Raw genomic sequence first — 15,676 nt, forward strand, 5'->3', positions numbered from 1 at the left:
TTGTTCAGATTACTGTCAAATAGTTCATGATCTTGGAAACACAACTTTAACGACCCCAGCAGTAGATGCTCATAGCGATTTATGAACGAAAGAAGAGTGGCGGAGCCAATCAAATACTGCTTAGAATGACTTCATGTGAAGCCCGTAGGCAGTGAAGCAGACCAGGACATAAAACGTAAGTAAGAATCGCCAAGTCATTTTAAATGTGTTTTTTTTTCCCTTGAGCCAGAAAAAGGTCAGATTCAGGTAAGATAAGATAAGATAAGACAAGATAAGACAAGAACTTTATTGACCCGCAGGAAATTGTTGTGCCAGGGTTGCAATACAATGAAGCATACAAAAGTAACAAGTAATTTTTCACACAAAATATAAAATAACAGAGTAATATATATAAAAAAATAACACAGTACTATAAAAAATAACAGAGTATATACGTGAGGTATAGATAGATAACAGCAGATAAGGTGCAGAATGGCAACAGATAAGGTGCGGATACAGTCTTAAAGTGTTAATTGTAGTGCAGGATAAGTTGTTTTGTCCTGTGTGGAGAAAGGGAATGAGTTGAAGAGTTTGATAGCCACAGGGAGGAAGGACTTCCTGTGGCGTTCTGTGGAGCACCTCAGTGGTCTCAGTGTACAACTGAAGGTGCTGCCAGGTGACCCAGCCATGACACACACCAAATGTACAGCGCAGGAACAGACACTCAGCATTTTAGTATGTATCCGTCTCACGTTCCAGCTGTGACCCGAACTTCTGTCAGACTTGGAGCAAGTTTTTCTTTCAGCGTCTTTCAAAGTTCTGCTTCGTGATCGTACACTGGGCTCTTGTCAAAGTGTTTCAGAGTGCAGCAGAACTGTGGCTCAATGGGTTCAGTGCTGACACTGAGGACTCCAGCTGCTGCTTTTGTGCTTAAGTGCAGTCTTTTTTATTATGACAGCATGCCTAAACTGTTCTCACTCACATGCTGACACTTGCCACAGTCTTTCACCACTACAGCTACTACTTCTGCTTATATAGCTTCACTACATGGACAAAAGTATTAGGACAACTTCCCTTTGCACCAACAGGGACTTTAATCACGTTGCATTTTAAACACACAGACAACTTTGCAGCTCTAACAGCTTTCACTCTTCTGTGAAGGCTTTCCACAACATGTTGGAGTGTTTCTGTGGGAATTTGATGTTGGACCAAAAGGCCTGGCTCACAATCTCCGTTCCAGTTCATCCCAAAGGTGTTGGATGGGGTTGAGGTCAGGGCTCTGTGTGGGCCAGTCAAGTTCTTCCACACCAAACTCATCCAACCATGTCTTTATGGAGCTTTGCTTTGTGCACTGGGGCACAGTCATGCTGGAATAGAAAAGGGCCTTCAACAAACTGTTGCCACAAAGTTGGAAGCATAGCATTGTCCAAAATGTCTTGGTATGCTGAAGCATTAAGATTTCCCTTCACTGGAAGTAAAAACAGCCATATAACTCACCTGATTTCTGTAATATTGTAACCCAGTAAGTTTACCGATATAGTGTAGTTATATTAAAAAAAAAATCTTAAAAAGGTGTCTGCACTAGTTGTACACAAAATCTACTAATTAGACCATGATTATTAAATTCTCTGGTGTTTATCAGATTTTGCAGGGTAACATAAGTAGACAACTACAAAATTTTCTTTTGCTATTTCATTGACTGGAACTCTCAAATTTTTGAAATACTGAAAGCCCGGCTTGGTGTTTATCATGCCTGAGAAACAGATGTGCAATATAAAATGTCTTCAGATCATCATTTACCGAATTTGAGGTTGGGGGAGGAGAAAAAGCTTATAAATAAGTAAAAAGAATCCACCGTGTGGGTTCAGAGTGGATGAGAGCGTTTCTGCACGAGAGAAACCAGATGGCAGTGCAGTGAATCAAACAGGGTCATGGGCACCATTTACCACAACCAAGGCCCCCAGCTTAGCCAATCAATCAGGCTGCCTTACCCCTCGCTGTGCATCTCCCGACACTTGAAACAATGTGAATGTGTGTGCGTACGGTGCATCAGTGGGTGCTGCCAAGGTCTGACTATCGACTGCGGTTGCCCTCTTCACCTCACACCCTTCAGCAGTAACTCTCACGTGGAGAGAAAGAGTTGAAGAGAGCAGAAACTGCAAGGGACGTGAGGTTTAAACTTTAGACGAGGCCGCGGGAAAAGGTGAGCTGACATGGAAAAATGCAACTTTTAACCAGTTGAGAAAGAGAATTTTTAAATGAGAAACATTGAAAGTGTAGGAGTAGGAGAGAGTCTTCCTCGTGCTTCGTTCAACAGCTAATCAGCTACTGAGGAGCTAAAGTAACACCTGAAATACCCAAATTATTCTCTGCACTTGACCTTTACCTGCTTCCAAATGCTTCTCATTTAAGATGAAAAAGAATGCGAGCATCATGCAAAATGAAACCTGGTCTGGAAGATGTGCTGCTCCTGTGTGTGTTCACTGCATGTGCTGTGCTGTTGTACTGTGTGTTACGTGTGTGTGTTCAGCCAGGGATGGGTTAAACGCAGAGGAGAAATTCAGTGTACGTAAAAGTCTTCTTCTTCCTCACATGAATCAGTGTGCAATTTTTTACCTCGCACAAAACAGTCCAAAATGCAAGCCAGCTTCACATCCAGAGAGAGTTTGGATGCTCATGTGCTTGTGAGATAAGATAAGATGAACTTTATTGATCCCGCAGTGGGGAAATTCACTTGTGAGATGTCAGTTTAAGACTTTTACCTAATTTTTCTCATCTGATTTCCTTAATGCATCCTGCTGACAGTCTTGTGCCAGTTACTCAGTGGCAATTCAAAGCCATCTACAGTCTAAAGTAGACCAGTGTGTTTTCAGGCATCATTCCATTAATCTTAGATGTTGTACAAAAGACGTGGAGAAGAACAAGTAAGATGGAGAAGATGGAGAAAGCAGAGGAGGAGGGGAGACATTGAGTGTGTGATGGAGATTATTTAATGTCAAATATGTATCATCATTTTACAATTGTTTGTTGCTGGGTGGTTGCTGATTTCATAATGAATGAATTGATTACAACTCAAAGGAGTAGCTTGACATTTTAGTGAAAATGTTGTTGCTTTCTTACTTAGAGTTAGATGACAAGATTGATGTCACAATATGAAGCTGGAGCCAGCGGGTGGTTAGCTTAGCAACAACAAAAATGTTGTTATTATTAACTTGTTGGTTTTGTAGGTGCAAAAAGTGTGAAACAAAAATTTGCCGCCCTGACTTCACTGCTTTATTTGGATTCATAATTGTGAATTACTGTGTCTCATCCATCCATCCATTTTCTATACCGCTTATCCGTCAGGGTCGCGGGGGAGCTGGAGCCTATCCCAGCTGACTACGGGCGAGAGGCGGGGTTCACCCTGGACTGGTCGCCAGTCAATCGCAGGGCCAACACACAAAGACAGACAACCACGCACTCTCACACTCACACCTAGGGGCAATTTAGAGTAGCCAATTAACCTAATGTGCATGTTTTTGGTATTGTGGGAGGAAGCCGGAGTACCCGGAGAAAACCCACGCAGGCACAGGGAGAACATGCAAACTCCACATAGAAGGGCCCAGACCGGGATTCGAACCTGGAACCCTCTTGCTATGAGGCGACAGTGCTAACCACTGCACCACCGTGCCGCCCCTACTGTGTCTCATCTGCACTTTAATGTTTAGTATCTTCTCTTGGAGTCCCACAGGAAAATGCTTTTCTTTGTGCTAACTACAAACAGACCAAAAGGTCAATACGGCATGTGTGTATTCATGCGTGTGTTGCAGGAGAGCCAGTGGTTGGACAGTGTGTCTCTGCTGATTAAGGACTCGTTAGAGGGGGACTTGATTGACAACCTCTCTGGTTCAGTTTTCCACCACTACTGCTCTCCTCCCGTCTGCAAGGACTGTAAGGGCCACCCACAAGAGGTGAGTGGGGTCAAACACATGCACACACACACACACACACACACACTCTTGAGTCTTGAGTTTCTCTACCTGTGAGCTCTGTGCAGATTTATTTTGACTCGATTTATTTTTACTGGTGCCACACCACCAATCACCTGAGGCAGCTCCAAGCTGTCAGTCACACAAAACTGCATCACAAACGGCAACAGTGTGTAAAACTTACACCTGCAATTTCCTCACATTGAGGAAAGCTGAACCCACAAACAAACAAGTGAATGTTTTTGCTTTTTATTTTGTTTGTTTTTTGTCCAGAAAAGTACATTTTATGCAATTGAGTGTAACAGGCCCCAACTATGTCCACCATACAAGCTGCAAATACGCAGACAGATTGAAGTACACTTTACAGTCTCGATGTAGGTTTTAAGTCAGTCATTCAAGTTAATGAAGCTGACTAATTGGGGTGTCTGGCTGGCTGCAGGGTTTCTGCTTAGTTTGGGGAATTTACTTTTTAGTCAGATTGGAGATTAGATTGGAGGTTTTCTGCAGCACGAGGGAGTCCCACATCACAGTCAAAATATCTTAAAGATTTAAAACAACAATTTAAGTTGAGAGTCAGTAGAGGAGACCGAAGCCAGGCTACACAGATAAGTCAGTGCATTAAATAGTGGATAGACAACCAAAGACTGGGAATTCAGTTTGAAAAGATTAGGTTCATTGTGTGCAGAGATAAGTGACTGCAGGTTTGCTAGTCCCTCAACACTGTTGCAGATTTGTTCATAAAAGGAAAATCACTTACATCAGGTCCAGACTTTGCTTAGAGTTAAGATCATTTCCACGTCGAAGTATGGATTTATAAATTCCTACTCATGCTTATGTCGTACTTGAGATCAAAATTGATCCTGAGTCAGTTTTATAAATGAGGCCCCCGAGCTCCACAGTTTTGTGCAGTTCAGGTTGAAAGCCAACAGATTCTCCAGACAAATCATGTCTGCAAACAAATCACAGTTTGTGTGTGACAGACAGAGAGAGAGAGAGAGAAGCGTGTGTGTCTGTGACATAAACGTATGGGGCTGTATCGCATCACATAAGCCATGGTGTGTGTGTGTGTGTGTGTGCGTGTGCGTGTGCGTGTGTGTGTGTGTGTTTGTGCTGTATGTGGAAGGACAATCCTCACGTGATCAAATCTCCCGAGTGTGTGTGCAGGCCTCTGCCAACCCACGAGCAGTGTTGTGTGTCACAAACAACTTAGAGAGGGAAAGGCTGTGTGTGTGTGTGTGTGCGTGTGTGTGTGTGTGTGAGAATCTCATAAAGGCATACGTCTGTATCCCCAGTCAATATGACATTAAACATCTCCACATCATCCTCCCTTTTCCCATCCTGTTCACATATGGTTCAGTTCACTGGAAAATGACATCTATGGATATATTTGTGTATTTGTCCACAGACAGATGCAACACAAATAAAAAGCTGTAAATAATCTCAGAGATCTTCCAGAGCTGAGGGACTTCCTGTATTAACCTGTCATCTACCAGTTTAGTCACTGTTGTAACAATATTGTTCGACTCTGTAGATTTTTTTCACCTGCTGTGGAAATTTCAGCTCCAAAAATGAAGAAAGAAATTATTCAAATAAGTCATCACTCTGTAAGGTGTTATAGTGTTAAAATGAAGCCCAAGATTTAGATTTAAACAGAAATCCTCCTCAGATGAAGGTGAAAAACTCCTTGAATCCATTTTTCCCATTAAAATCCCCGCAGGGTGAGACGGAGGTCACTTTCATATCTTTCTAATAGACGTGCAGATTAGAGCTGCATTGCTGTCAAGGTCCCGTGCAGTACTGCGATAGTATTCTCATAGCTGTGGCATCGCTATGCCTTTTGAGTAAATTGAAAAAAATAAAAATAAAAAAGGTTTCTATGTGCAGCATCCTTATATCCAATGACACTGTGCAACATGTGTGTCACCCTCATCCACGAACGAGCGAAAGACGCTGACGACGAGCTGACGAAATCACATTTTTCATCCCTCAGAGTTAAAAGACGTAAGACTTCACAATATATGCAATTTAAATGGCATTTTTGTAATCTGATCATCCCGTTTTGTGCGATTTCATTCAAAATGAAATCAGATACAGTTAATACCCAGATTTTATCCCCTATAAAGATGGGAAATAGCCACAGCCGAAGCTGCGGGGCTTAGCTGACAGGATTCACTCCATATTAAGAATGTTCAGACATTTTCTCTGCCTCGCACAGTCATGTGATGTCTCTCTCTCAAAGGTCCGACCGCACATTGGAATTGATTTACACTCTACACCAAACCAGGTTTCCCAACATGTGCATTCAGTCATGAGACGCTCATATAGTTGAAAACATCCGTCACACATGACAACTAAAGCCAATTTCAGCTCAGGGCAGAAGCGGTTTTCTGATTTCTACTCGATGTATGAGCAGATGACAATCTGTAGGCCCGTGTGTGTGTGTGTGTGTGTGTGTGTGTGTGTGTGTGTGTGTGTGTGGAGCGGGGGTCATTGTATGAGTCACATCAGCCCAGTGTCAATGTGTTTTACGTATTAGTGTGCCTGTGGACGAGTGTGACTCTAGTGTAGCTCTTTCTCTTTCTCTTTCTGGCAGTAAAGTACCACCTTCATACCTATAATCAGTACTTCACCCATGACCTCTGCAGCACCATATTTACTGCTCTCTCTGGGTATCTGCAGAGGTGGGCTGCACTCAGAAAAATAATACTACATAGTACTTAATTCAATCAGTGAAACATTTTTACACTTAAAAATATTGAGTTGATTTGAAAGCTCTGAAATCTGTTAAAACAAAACATAAGTATTAAGTAAATCTAAGTAATATTTTCAATTACGTCTGAATGAATTGACTTGGCACAAATACCTAAATAAATTGAGTAAATGTAGCTGAAATACTGTGTAAACCATATAGAAAACCTCAGTATAAAGCACTAAAGAAACTGAATAAATATAATTGAAAACATTTGTAGGAGATAATTGTAAATTTGTTAATGACTTACTAAAAAAAAAATGTTGTACTGACTGATTTTTTTAACCTTAATTCACTAGATGCTATATTTGATTTGAGGATATTCAGTAATATATACCAATATGACCAAGATCTCACAAAACATAAAATTTTTATTTCAAAACATTCTTCCCACAGAGGATAACAGTATATGCACACACTTAATACATAAAAGTGCATTTCAAAAAATTATACTTCCAAGCCAAGAAAGAAAATACATAGCTTATCAACTTCTCCACAACAACTGGAGCTATATCACAACAACAAAGGGTTTCAACTGTTTTCTCATCTGAACCATCAACAACTAACATTTAACTCATCGACATGTCCATGTGCCTTACAGTTATGTGGACACAACTACAGCAGCACATTCGAAGCTGTTACAGGGAAGGTAATTTAGGATACCCAAAGTCAAACACCTCTGAACTAAAATGCTTCTTGCCAAATGGCCATAAAAAAAAATACATGTTACAGATGCATATTAATGCAAGGGGTAATCTTCACACTAAACACACTGATAACTAGTAGCTGGGCCTATCACAATCTGTGACACAAGGGCAAAAATCATCTTGCATCAGCATATTTGGCTTCACATTTAGATATGATAATACATTGGTCAACTCTTGTGCTTTTTTTTAAACACCTGCATTTCTCACAATTACAGATACTTCAAACTGAAAATACAAAAACTATTTTCTCCTTTAGAAGTACAACATTTACATCACTTCTGGTGAAACTGCCTCAAAACTCTAAATTAAAAACTGGCCTCATGCCTCAGAGGAATGGTAAAAAAAAAAAAAAAAAAAAATCTCCACATATTAATGCAATGTAAATGTGCAATCAAAAAAACATCAAATCACATAATCAGAGTCAGACAACACCTGGATGTGGTCTGATGAAATGAAGCCATAGATTGTCCAAGTTTCTGTCCAGAGGAAGCTCACTCATTACTGAGGATACAGTCTGTTTTTTTGCCTTACACGGATGGTTAAACTGGTTATGAGTCTCATCTGTGCTCATCGACCCCACAGACAACTATATCATTAGACTGTTTTTCAGTCGTTGCACCTTTGTTGACAAGTTTCCAGCATCCACTTCAACGAGCATCTTTTGAAATACTTCAAAAATGTATTTTAGAGTTTTGGGGTATTTGAGGTCCAAGGCATAAGTTAGTCCAAGCAAGTAGCAGCAGGCTCTACTGAGATCCCCAAGGTGTTTGAGTACGATGGAACCCTCAATGACGATCCCTACATCACTGACTTGTCCATCTTCATTACGCACAAGGTACAGAGCCATCGTCTCTGCTGCCAGCTCTTCTTCCACATTGATGGCTGAATCACCAACATTCTGTGGACATAGTAACGGAAACTGGTTATAACAGGCAAGATGTCACCAAAATAAAACAATTTCCAAAATAACTACATAAATCAGCTATACAAACAGAATGTTATAAGTTGTCTATTGTTTTAACTAGCCTATATGACATATTTGAATGATGTGAACAGACATATGAAAATAGCAATAATAATAATACTGCTTTCATCACTAATGAAGGTATTCGTGTATATTCTCATTCATCCAGGTCATAGATATCTCAAAAACATTAAATTAGGTCAACTGGACTTAGTGATATGTCTACTGGTGCCATAATATAGTGGCGGGCTATAAACTAGGTGGGGCATTATGTTAGCAAACAGCATACAGGTAAGACACAGATGATGACCAGCAGGTGTGTGAGAGGGGAAGCAAATAGTTTTTTGACCATGTCAGTGTGGCAGTGTTTTCAAACAATAGAAACTATTGAAATGAAGCATTATCTATGAAGATAAGTCCTCTCTGCAGATTACTGTGGTTAAGCAGTGCTATATAAATAAAACAAATTTGAACTGAATGTCATGCCAATATGGAATTAACTTTAAATTTAGATAATATTTGGTGTATAATGTTTGTAATAGACACTTTTCAATAGACACAAAAAGTCAGAGTGTTATGGCTCACTGTGTATTCAGCGGAAACACTTCAAATTTACAGATTACTGTAGGGAGAATACTGAAAGTCATTTGTTGCACTCACCCCAAACTCCTTGATTAAGGCACCCACATCTTCACCCAGGTGATCAATGAGACATCGCATGACTACTTCTCTGGTTTTCTCTATGGGAATACCACTCTGTTAAAAAGAAATGTATTTAAACATGATTACATGGCATGATTACAGCAGTCACTCTCCTCAATGCACATTTTGGCCTTTTTACTTAAAATATTATAACAGATTTGACTACACTGAAAAAAATGATACACAATTTAGTTATCCAGAGTGATGACCACAACCTTGAAGTCTACTCAGAATATGCTCACACTGGCATATGATCTTGTGTTGAATGCAAGAGTACAGAAGGGAGAAGTAAATTAGGTTTAGAAAAGAAAAGAGTGGTCATAAGACAGCTGAGGGACATAAGCATCTCAACAGAGAAGTAAACTGAAATACCTGGAGTAAAATATTCATTTCTGTACGATGTCTTTCTCCGGCAGCACCTTTCTTGGCTTGGAAGATGGCAAGCAGTTTAGGGGTGTAGTGGTCTAACATGAACATGAATTTGGCCTCAAGATTTACAGTGGTAATTCGACGGAATTCTGCATTGACCTGAAAAAAAAAGAAAAAGACAAAAAAGGACAAGGATGAATTTACAAACTTAGATTTTAAGAATACAATTTTGAATTTCAGCCTCTTCTGCCCAAGATGTATTTGCGTTAAACCGTGTTGGAGAAATTTCATTTTCTCACCTGTGACACATCAAACAAGGCAGGCCACCGTTCCCTGATCTCTTTGATGCTCAGTTGAAGATGAACAACATCCTGTCTTCTATGAGCAAAAGTATTGGACATCAATTCATTGATGGTCGCCCTCTCTCTCTTCTTTAATTCAGACAGAATTTTGAGCCGCTGTTGCTCTTGGTGTTCACTGCTTTCTCCTGAAGGATAATGTGGGAGATACATCACTTCCCCTTTGCGTGCTTTTTTAACATTTTGGGCTGGTTTCCTCTCACCAGGACGCTTGTTTTTGAGAGAATTGCATGTAACTTCAGGAAATCCAAGATTTCTTAACCTGGACCTAAAATTCCCCATCTTGTATTTTAGGCTGTACATCCATCCAATCCATCCGTTGCGACTTCCAAGTTCTGTTAGACATGGGTGTTTTCGGACTAAGGCTTCAGCAACCTGTCCAACCTGAAGGCCTGTGGGATAGGCAGTGTAACTGTACATGTAATCTGCCAGCCTTTCCATTATTTCAGACCTGACGTGGGGGCTGTTGAGGACAGTGCCATCTTTCAAAAATTGTTCATTCGCATTCCTCAGTACTGCCTCTGTTGCAACTGAAAAACATGGAATTTCAATTTCACTTGGCCACAATGCCCTTTCAGGGCTTAATAAGACAGTACCTCGTGATGACACTGATGATGTGCCATCCGACTGGTAGTCCGCAGAACTAGAGCATGACTGTGAACACAGTGTTTTTGAAGTCAGACTGGAGGTGTCACTCACATTGTCTCCATTTACCACATTTTCAGTCTCCGGTGTTGCTAATGAGAGCACTATGGATGGAATAATGACCACCTTGATTGTCCCCTTGTGTTTAACTTCGTTAGTAGAATGAATTGTGAAGAAATCCCCAAAGTCCTCATCAAAGTAATGTAGGGTGAATTCCTCATGGATCTGGAAAGTGTCCTTCACAGTCTTATGCAATTGCTCCACTGTGTCTGGCAACCCTGATGACAGTGTGAGCTTCTCACTATGATGATCTATAATCACCTTCACAACAACAGGGTCCATCTGTATGAAAACAATTCACAACTGGAAATCAGGGTAGGATTGCTGTACAGTTAATGCTTTTAGCTTTTTCACCTAATACTGGACAATAATGTGTCTTTTTAAACTGACCATGCGTTTTCCTCCCACACAGTATGCTGCCAAGGGGTATGTATCACTAAGTTGCTGTATGTGCAGCAGAGTCACCTTCCCAGAGTGCTCCAAAACAAACCCCCTAAAATGTTCATAATACCAGCTGTTAAGCAACTTAACAATAAAATTAAGTTCACTGCCTACAATCACAATTTGTGAAATCTCCACAAAATCGGGTAAACCTCCGGTAGATCCATGAGACAAAATCATCCCAACTGCATATCTGGTTCCGTGATATGACAGTGCATTTGTCAGCTCCACTGTGGTTTGTTCTGGATATACTTTTTTAAAAGACTCCTGTATTTCCTCATGCAGCAATGCCAATGGAATACTAGTTACTTTACTCACACATAATGCAGGTTTCAAAGCATCAGCATGTAAATGATAAGCCATCATCATTTGGTGCTTTGTGGTAAGACTGAGTAGAATGTTTCTGAAACTGTTTGTGTGTCTAACAATACGCTTGAAAAAATTATGCTTTGCCTCAAAGCGCATAGTCCAGACACAAACCAAAGGTCCAAAGCATTTTATCATGTCTGGATAATGTTCCAAGAAATGGAACTTAGGAGTTAACTTAAAGTCAGGAAAAACTTCCAACAGGCGATGGCGATGTTCAGATATCAATGTATCAAGATAACTTATACTGTCCTCGGTATGAATAGGGGATACCACGAGTTCAGTAATATCTTTTAATGTCATGAGAACTTGCCATGCGGGATCACTGAATGGCACCTTTGTACCAACTACAAATGGTAATAATCTCAGTAGTGTCCAATTCTCGTGTGCGTTTCCACCAATAGATCTGCGAGAAGAAAGATTTAGTGGGATGGGTTGGGGGCGGTCAGTTTTATCGGTCCAATTATATGGAAACTTGGTAATTAAATCGTTCAGTTGTAAAAGAGTGAAATACCTCTTTTTTACAAACAGGTTAAAACACAGTGCCAACACCAAAGGTATTATCCCTTCCAAGAGGTCGTGGAGCACATCTGGTGGGTACCCTGTCACAAAATGAAAATGTTTCAGTTTTTCTGTTAAGGGACAAACCTTCTTTACACCATAACAATGTAACAGATTAGGGTTTTCCTTTAGAGATTGAACATGTAAAAAATAATTCTCCTTTGTTCTTGGTGGAAAAAACCCAGAATGAACCTCTTTTTGCTGGTAGTCTGAATGGTCCCCAATACAAAATCTACATATGTAATGCCCAGTAAAATTTTCCACAAGGCCACTCAAAGAATGAGCACCAAGATTATCCGCTGAAACACAAAAAACTGCTCCTCTGATATTTTTGCCAATGGCAGGAAAAAAAATACCTTCTTCCTCAAATGTAATAAGGTCCTTCAAGAGAGGCTCCAGAACAGTTTCATACCCAAATTTCTTAACATCATTAGCTTTGCAAAGAAGTGCCAAATTAATTGATGTCAATTGGGATCTCAATTCTGATGGCACGTCTGCAAGTACCCAATACACGGCTGTCACTTTATGTTTTTTCTGTGAGGTTCCAAGCGGATTGCATATTTCAAAATCATCCACATAAAGTATAAGTGAAATTCTTAGCTCCCCATCCGTGTAAAACTCATTTAACTTAAAATATTTTCCATCTCGAAAGGATGAAAGCTGTGATGCTTTGCCTGAATGTGTGGTCAGTATTTTACTTACAATGTCTTTGTTGTTTAACAGCTGCTGCAAGGATTGTAGGATGGGTACATATTGAAAAGAACAACTGTCCAGTGGATCAAATATATGTTCAACTGGCTCGACAAAATGAAAGTTTTCTTTAAAGTATGTTACCCTCTTATACTTAGAATGAAAAGGACCATCAGGACCAAAAGCTTTGGTTAGAGGATTACAGAGTTGTAATTTTTCAACTAACTCACTGATAACATTTTCGTCAACAGTGCAGTTATTCTGTGTCAAAATATCTCTCACTAAATTTGGAATGTACTGCGATGATGATGTGCAAATAAACTGGAGCTGTTCCACCAAGTCATCTAAACATTTACCTGTGACATTATAAATGCTTTCTAACTTCAACAAGAGAGAACCAATTACTTCCACAAATGCACTTGTATGTCCTTCACAATCCAAATCTACAGTTGTATCAAACTCCACATCATCAACTGATTCCACTGATGAAAAATTGCTTTCATTCTGTTGAACACTGGTAGAAATAGGAAGTTTTACAATCACCTCAGTCTTTAAGTCATCACATGAGTAAAATTTGTGCTTTCGACTTCTGTGAGTAGCATAAGTGCCATATATGTTTGTTTTGAACTCACAACCATCAAAAACACACACTATTGTTTCTAGTCGTTTCAGATGAGAGTTAATGTGTTGAAAATAATCTTTTGTATTTTGAAAGCACAAGTGACACTTTTTACATTTAAAAGCTATCACATCTTGTTGATTATCAGTTTTCTCTGATTTGTGAGCTCTATACAAGTGTGAACGCAAGCCACCCCAAGTTTTAAATGAACATGGACAATTTAAATGAATACAAGGCAGAAAATGTCCACGACCAAAATGTCCATGTTTCAGTCGATAGTGTTTAAGAAGTCCCCCCTTCGATGACGCCACAAATGTGCAGACCTTACACTGCCATTCCATACACTTTTACCTTGCTGTGGGTTAAATGGCTTGTACCAGTGGCTCACAGGGCAGATTATGCAGTGAGGCTCTCTTATTCCCTTGGAGATCTGGGTTCAAGTGTGACCTGCTGCCCTTTGCTGCTCGTCCTCCCTAGATCTTCCTCCTTCATACGTGCATTCCTATGGCTCCCCCACACTTATTTTGTAACATCAGGACAACACTTTCAAAACAAGAATACAATAAAATTCTGTTGTCACAGCAAGTTAAGAAACTGTAGTCAATATTCCCACAATAAATTTGGAATAAATGTAGGGTATGCTTTCCTATTATTAAACAGAAAGAAGGCTTACCTCTCCACTTTTCTTGATCAGTTGTTTCCCATGCTAAAAAGCAAATTTTGAAAATATATTGAATGCATGCACGATAAAACCGTCAAAGTTATGGTATTTCTTTCCAAAACAACACAGAAGTCACTATGAATTGCATGCTTTTATATCTCGCTGAACACAAACCAGACTTGGCTTTAATAATTAAGTCTTTAGATATACAGAAGTTGGTGGACTAGAGTCCGGTAGTTAGGTCCCTGGGAGAGGACTCGGTCGGCGTTTAGCGCCAAAACGCAGGCAGTCTGAATCCACTGAAACGACTTTAAACTACATGTGTCCTGTGTATACCCTGATTAGGTTTTAAAGCGGTATAGATTTCCCAACGTACCTGCAAATTAAAACCCGACCAGACGCGGTCAATCACAGCACGCACCCGGTCAAAAACAACACAACGCGGTGCAAAAGTGAATATGGAGGGAGGGGGGGCTATGACTAACTTGGCAGAGCGAAAAGTTTTAGGTTTTACTCCCAACCTGCCTCCACCTTAAAATGTGCAAAAACATACTGCAGTAACACACATTAAATGTTCGAGCTACACGATGTGTCGCAGAAGCCTATGACTAACTTCAAATAGTGTAACGACTAGTGTTGTTCAGATGCTAACAAGGCAAATTAACTAGCTAAGCTAGCTGTAACTCGAATGGTTTCGTCGCGATAGTAATGTTTGCCAACTGATATTTCGTGCTCATGTCTGGCTTCTGTAACTAAGGAGTCTTATGAGGAATTATAAATTTGTTCAAAATGACTTACCGTCGAATCAGGTTGAAACTCAATCCGCTGTGCCCGCCAAGCCTGCCTGCCATCATCCGTCTCAAATCCGTCCCAAACCGTTACAAAATGACGTCAGTTGGTCAGTCCGCTTTACTTGATTTTTTAAGCTGAGGTACGTCTCAAATAAAATTGAGTTGAATTCTATAATAATTGCACTTATAAAAACTAATTGCTGTTCGTAATGTATCCTCAAAAATGTTGTTGAAATATACAGCGATTATTACAAATATTTAAACCTTGTAATCTGTTAGTCAAATACTAATTTATTTCAAAGAAATAAACTGAATTTACATATGTTTATTTCACACAAAGATTCCTGTTGGAGTTCTACTAATTAATTTTGTTGTAGTCAAATCAAATACTCATCATAATGATATTCAGCAGTTTTATTAAGCATGCATACCTATATATTACTGTCACATTTACTGGGTCCTTGAATTATTTTTTAGAGTGTGGAATGCTGTAAGTAATGTGTTTGAGATGAAAATGTTGCAAATTTAAAACGTATGTAGTTTGATACACACACACAATTCAATTCAATTTTATTTAAAGTGCCAATTCATAACACAGTTATCTCAAGACACTTTACAGGTGTGTAAACAACACAAACAACCAAAGAGAAGAGAATCAGAGAGAAACAGGTCCCAGGGCAAAACCCCACACTCAGTAAGCATTTGGCGACAGTGGCGAGGAAAAACTTCCTTTTAACAGGCCGAAACCTCGAACAGAACCAAATTCAGTGTAGAGAGACAGGGAGATGGAGAGAGACAGGAGAGGGGGAGAGAGACAGGGAGGATAGAGAGAACAGTGCAGAGCAGGAGCAGCAGGATCCAGGTAGAGCCATGGAGAGGGTTCTGGATCCAGCAGCACTATCAGTGCAATAGGTAGGGCCATAGAGAGCTCAGGATCCAGCAGCAGTACCAGGCCTCAGAAGGGCGGGGCAGGAGATTCTGGATCCAGCAATATACTCCGGAAGTACTGAGAAAAGATGGAGCACAAGAGCTCCGCATGCACAAA

The 15,676-nt window shown here is 40.1% G+C and overlaps 2 protein-coding genes across 8 annotated transcripts in view; one reads left to right on the top strand and one right to left on the bottom strand.

Moving 5' to 3' along the window:
* The window catches only part of LOC124050742 (voltage-dependent T-type calcium channel subunit alpha-1I-like), a 127,543-nt gene that overhangs the window by 103,084 nt on the left and 8,783 nt on the right, over positions 1 to 15,676 (top strand). The window contains exon 32 of the mRNA XM_046373550.1: positions 3,789 to 3,929. Coding sequence (XP_046229506.1) covers positions 3,789 to 3,929 — 141 coding nt within the window. The remainder of the gene's footprint in view (positions 1 to 3,788; positions 3,930 to 15,676) is intronic.
* Positions 7,050 to 15,097, bottom strand: LOC124050750. Of its 7 annotated transcripts, XM_046373567.1 has the most exons (9): positions 14,639 to 15,092; positions 13,853 to 13,885; positions 13,531 to 13,722; positions 11,824 to 11,911; positions 10,893 to 11,715; positions 9,738 to 10,784; positions 9,442 to 9,597; positions 9,028 to 9,123; positions 7,050 to 8,301 (listed from the first exon to the last, which is right to left on the bottom strand). In XM_046373567.1, exons 5-9 carry the CDS (start codon positions 11,610 to 11,612, stop codon positions 7,990 to 7,992), a joined length of 2,331 nt encoding a protein of 776 aa, XP_046229523.1. In that variant the 5' UTR covers positions 11,613 to 11,715; positions 11,824 to 11,911; positions 13,531 to 13,722; positions 13,853 to 13,885; positions 14,639 to 15,092; the 3' UTR covers positions 7,050 to 7,989. The 7 variants fall into 7 exon arrangements, 5 of the variants coding, with proteins under 5 accessions (XP_046229523.1, XP_046229547.1, XP_046229537.1 ...); XM_046373591.1 differs by lacking the exon at positions 10,893 to 11,715; XM_046373581.1 differs by having other exon boundaries at positions 9,738 to 11,715.

The sequence above is a fragment of the Scatophagus argus genome, chromosome 2, assembly GCF_020382885.2.
Source record: "Scatophagus argus isolate fScaArg1 chromosome 2, fScaArg1.pri, whole genome shotgun sequence".
Classification (NCBI taxonomy): Eukaryota; Metazoa; Chordata; class Actinopteri; family Scatophagidae; genus Scatophagus; species Scatophagus argus.

Bases quoted from the DNA above. Each gene is read 5' to 3' on its own strand.
- LOC124050750 (XM_046373567.1), bottom strand. From the start codon at position 11,612: ATGACATTAAAAGATATTACTGAACTCGTGGTATCCCCTATTCATACC. The intron at 9,124-9,441 runs GTATTTCAGTTT...TCTTTTTAACAG, and splicing joins AAATGAATATTTTACTCCAG to AGTGGTATTCCCATAGAGAA. The intron at 8,302-9,027 runs GTGAGTGCAACA...CTATGTCCACAG, and splicing joins CCTTAATCAAGGAGTTTGGG to AATGTTGGTGATTCAGCCAT.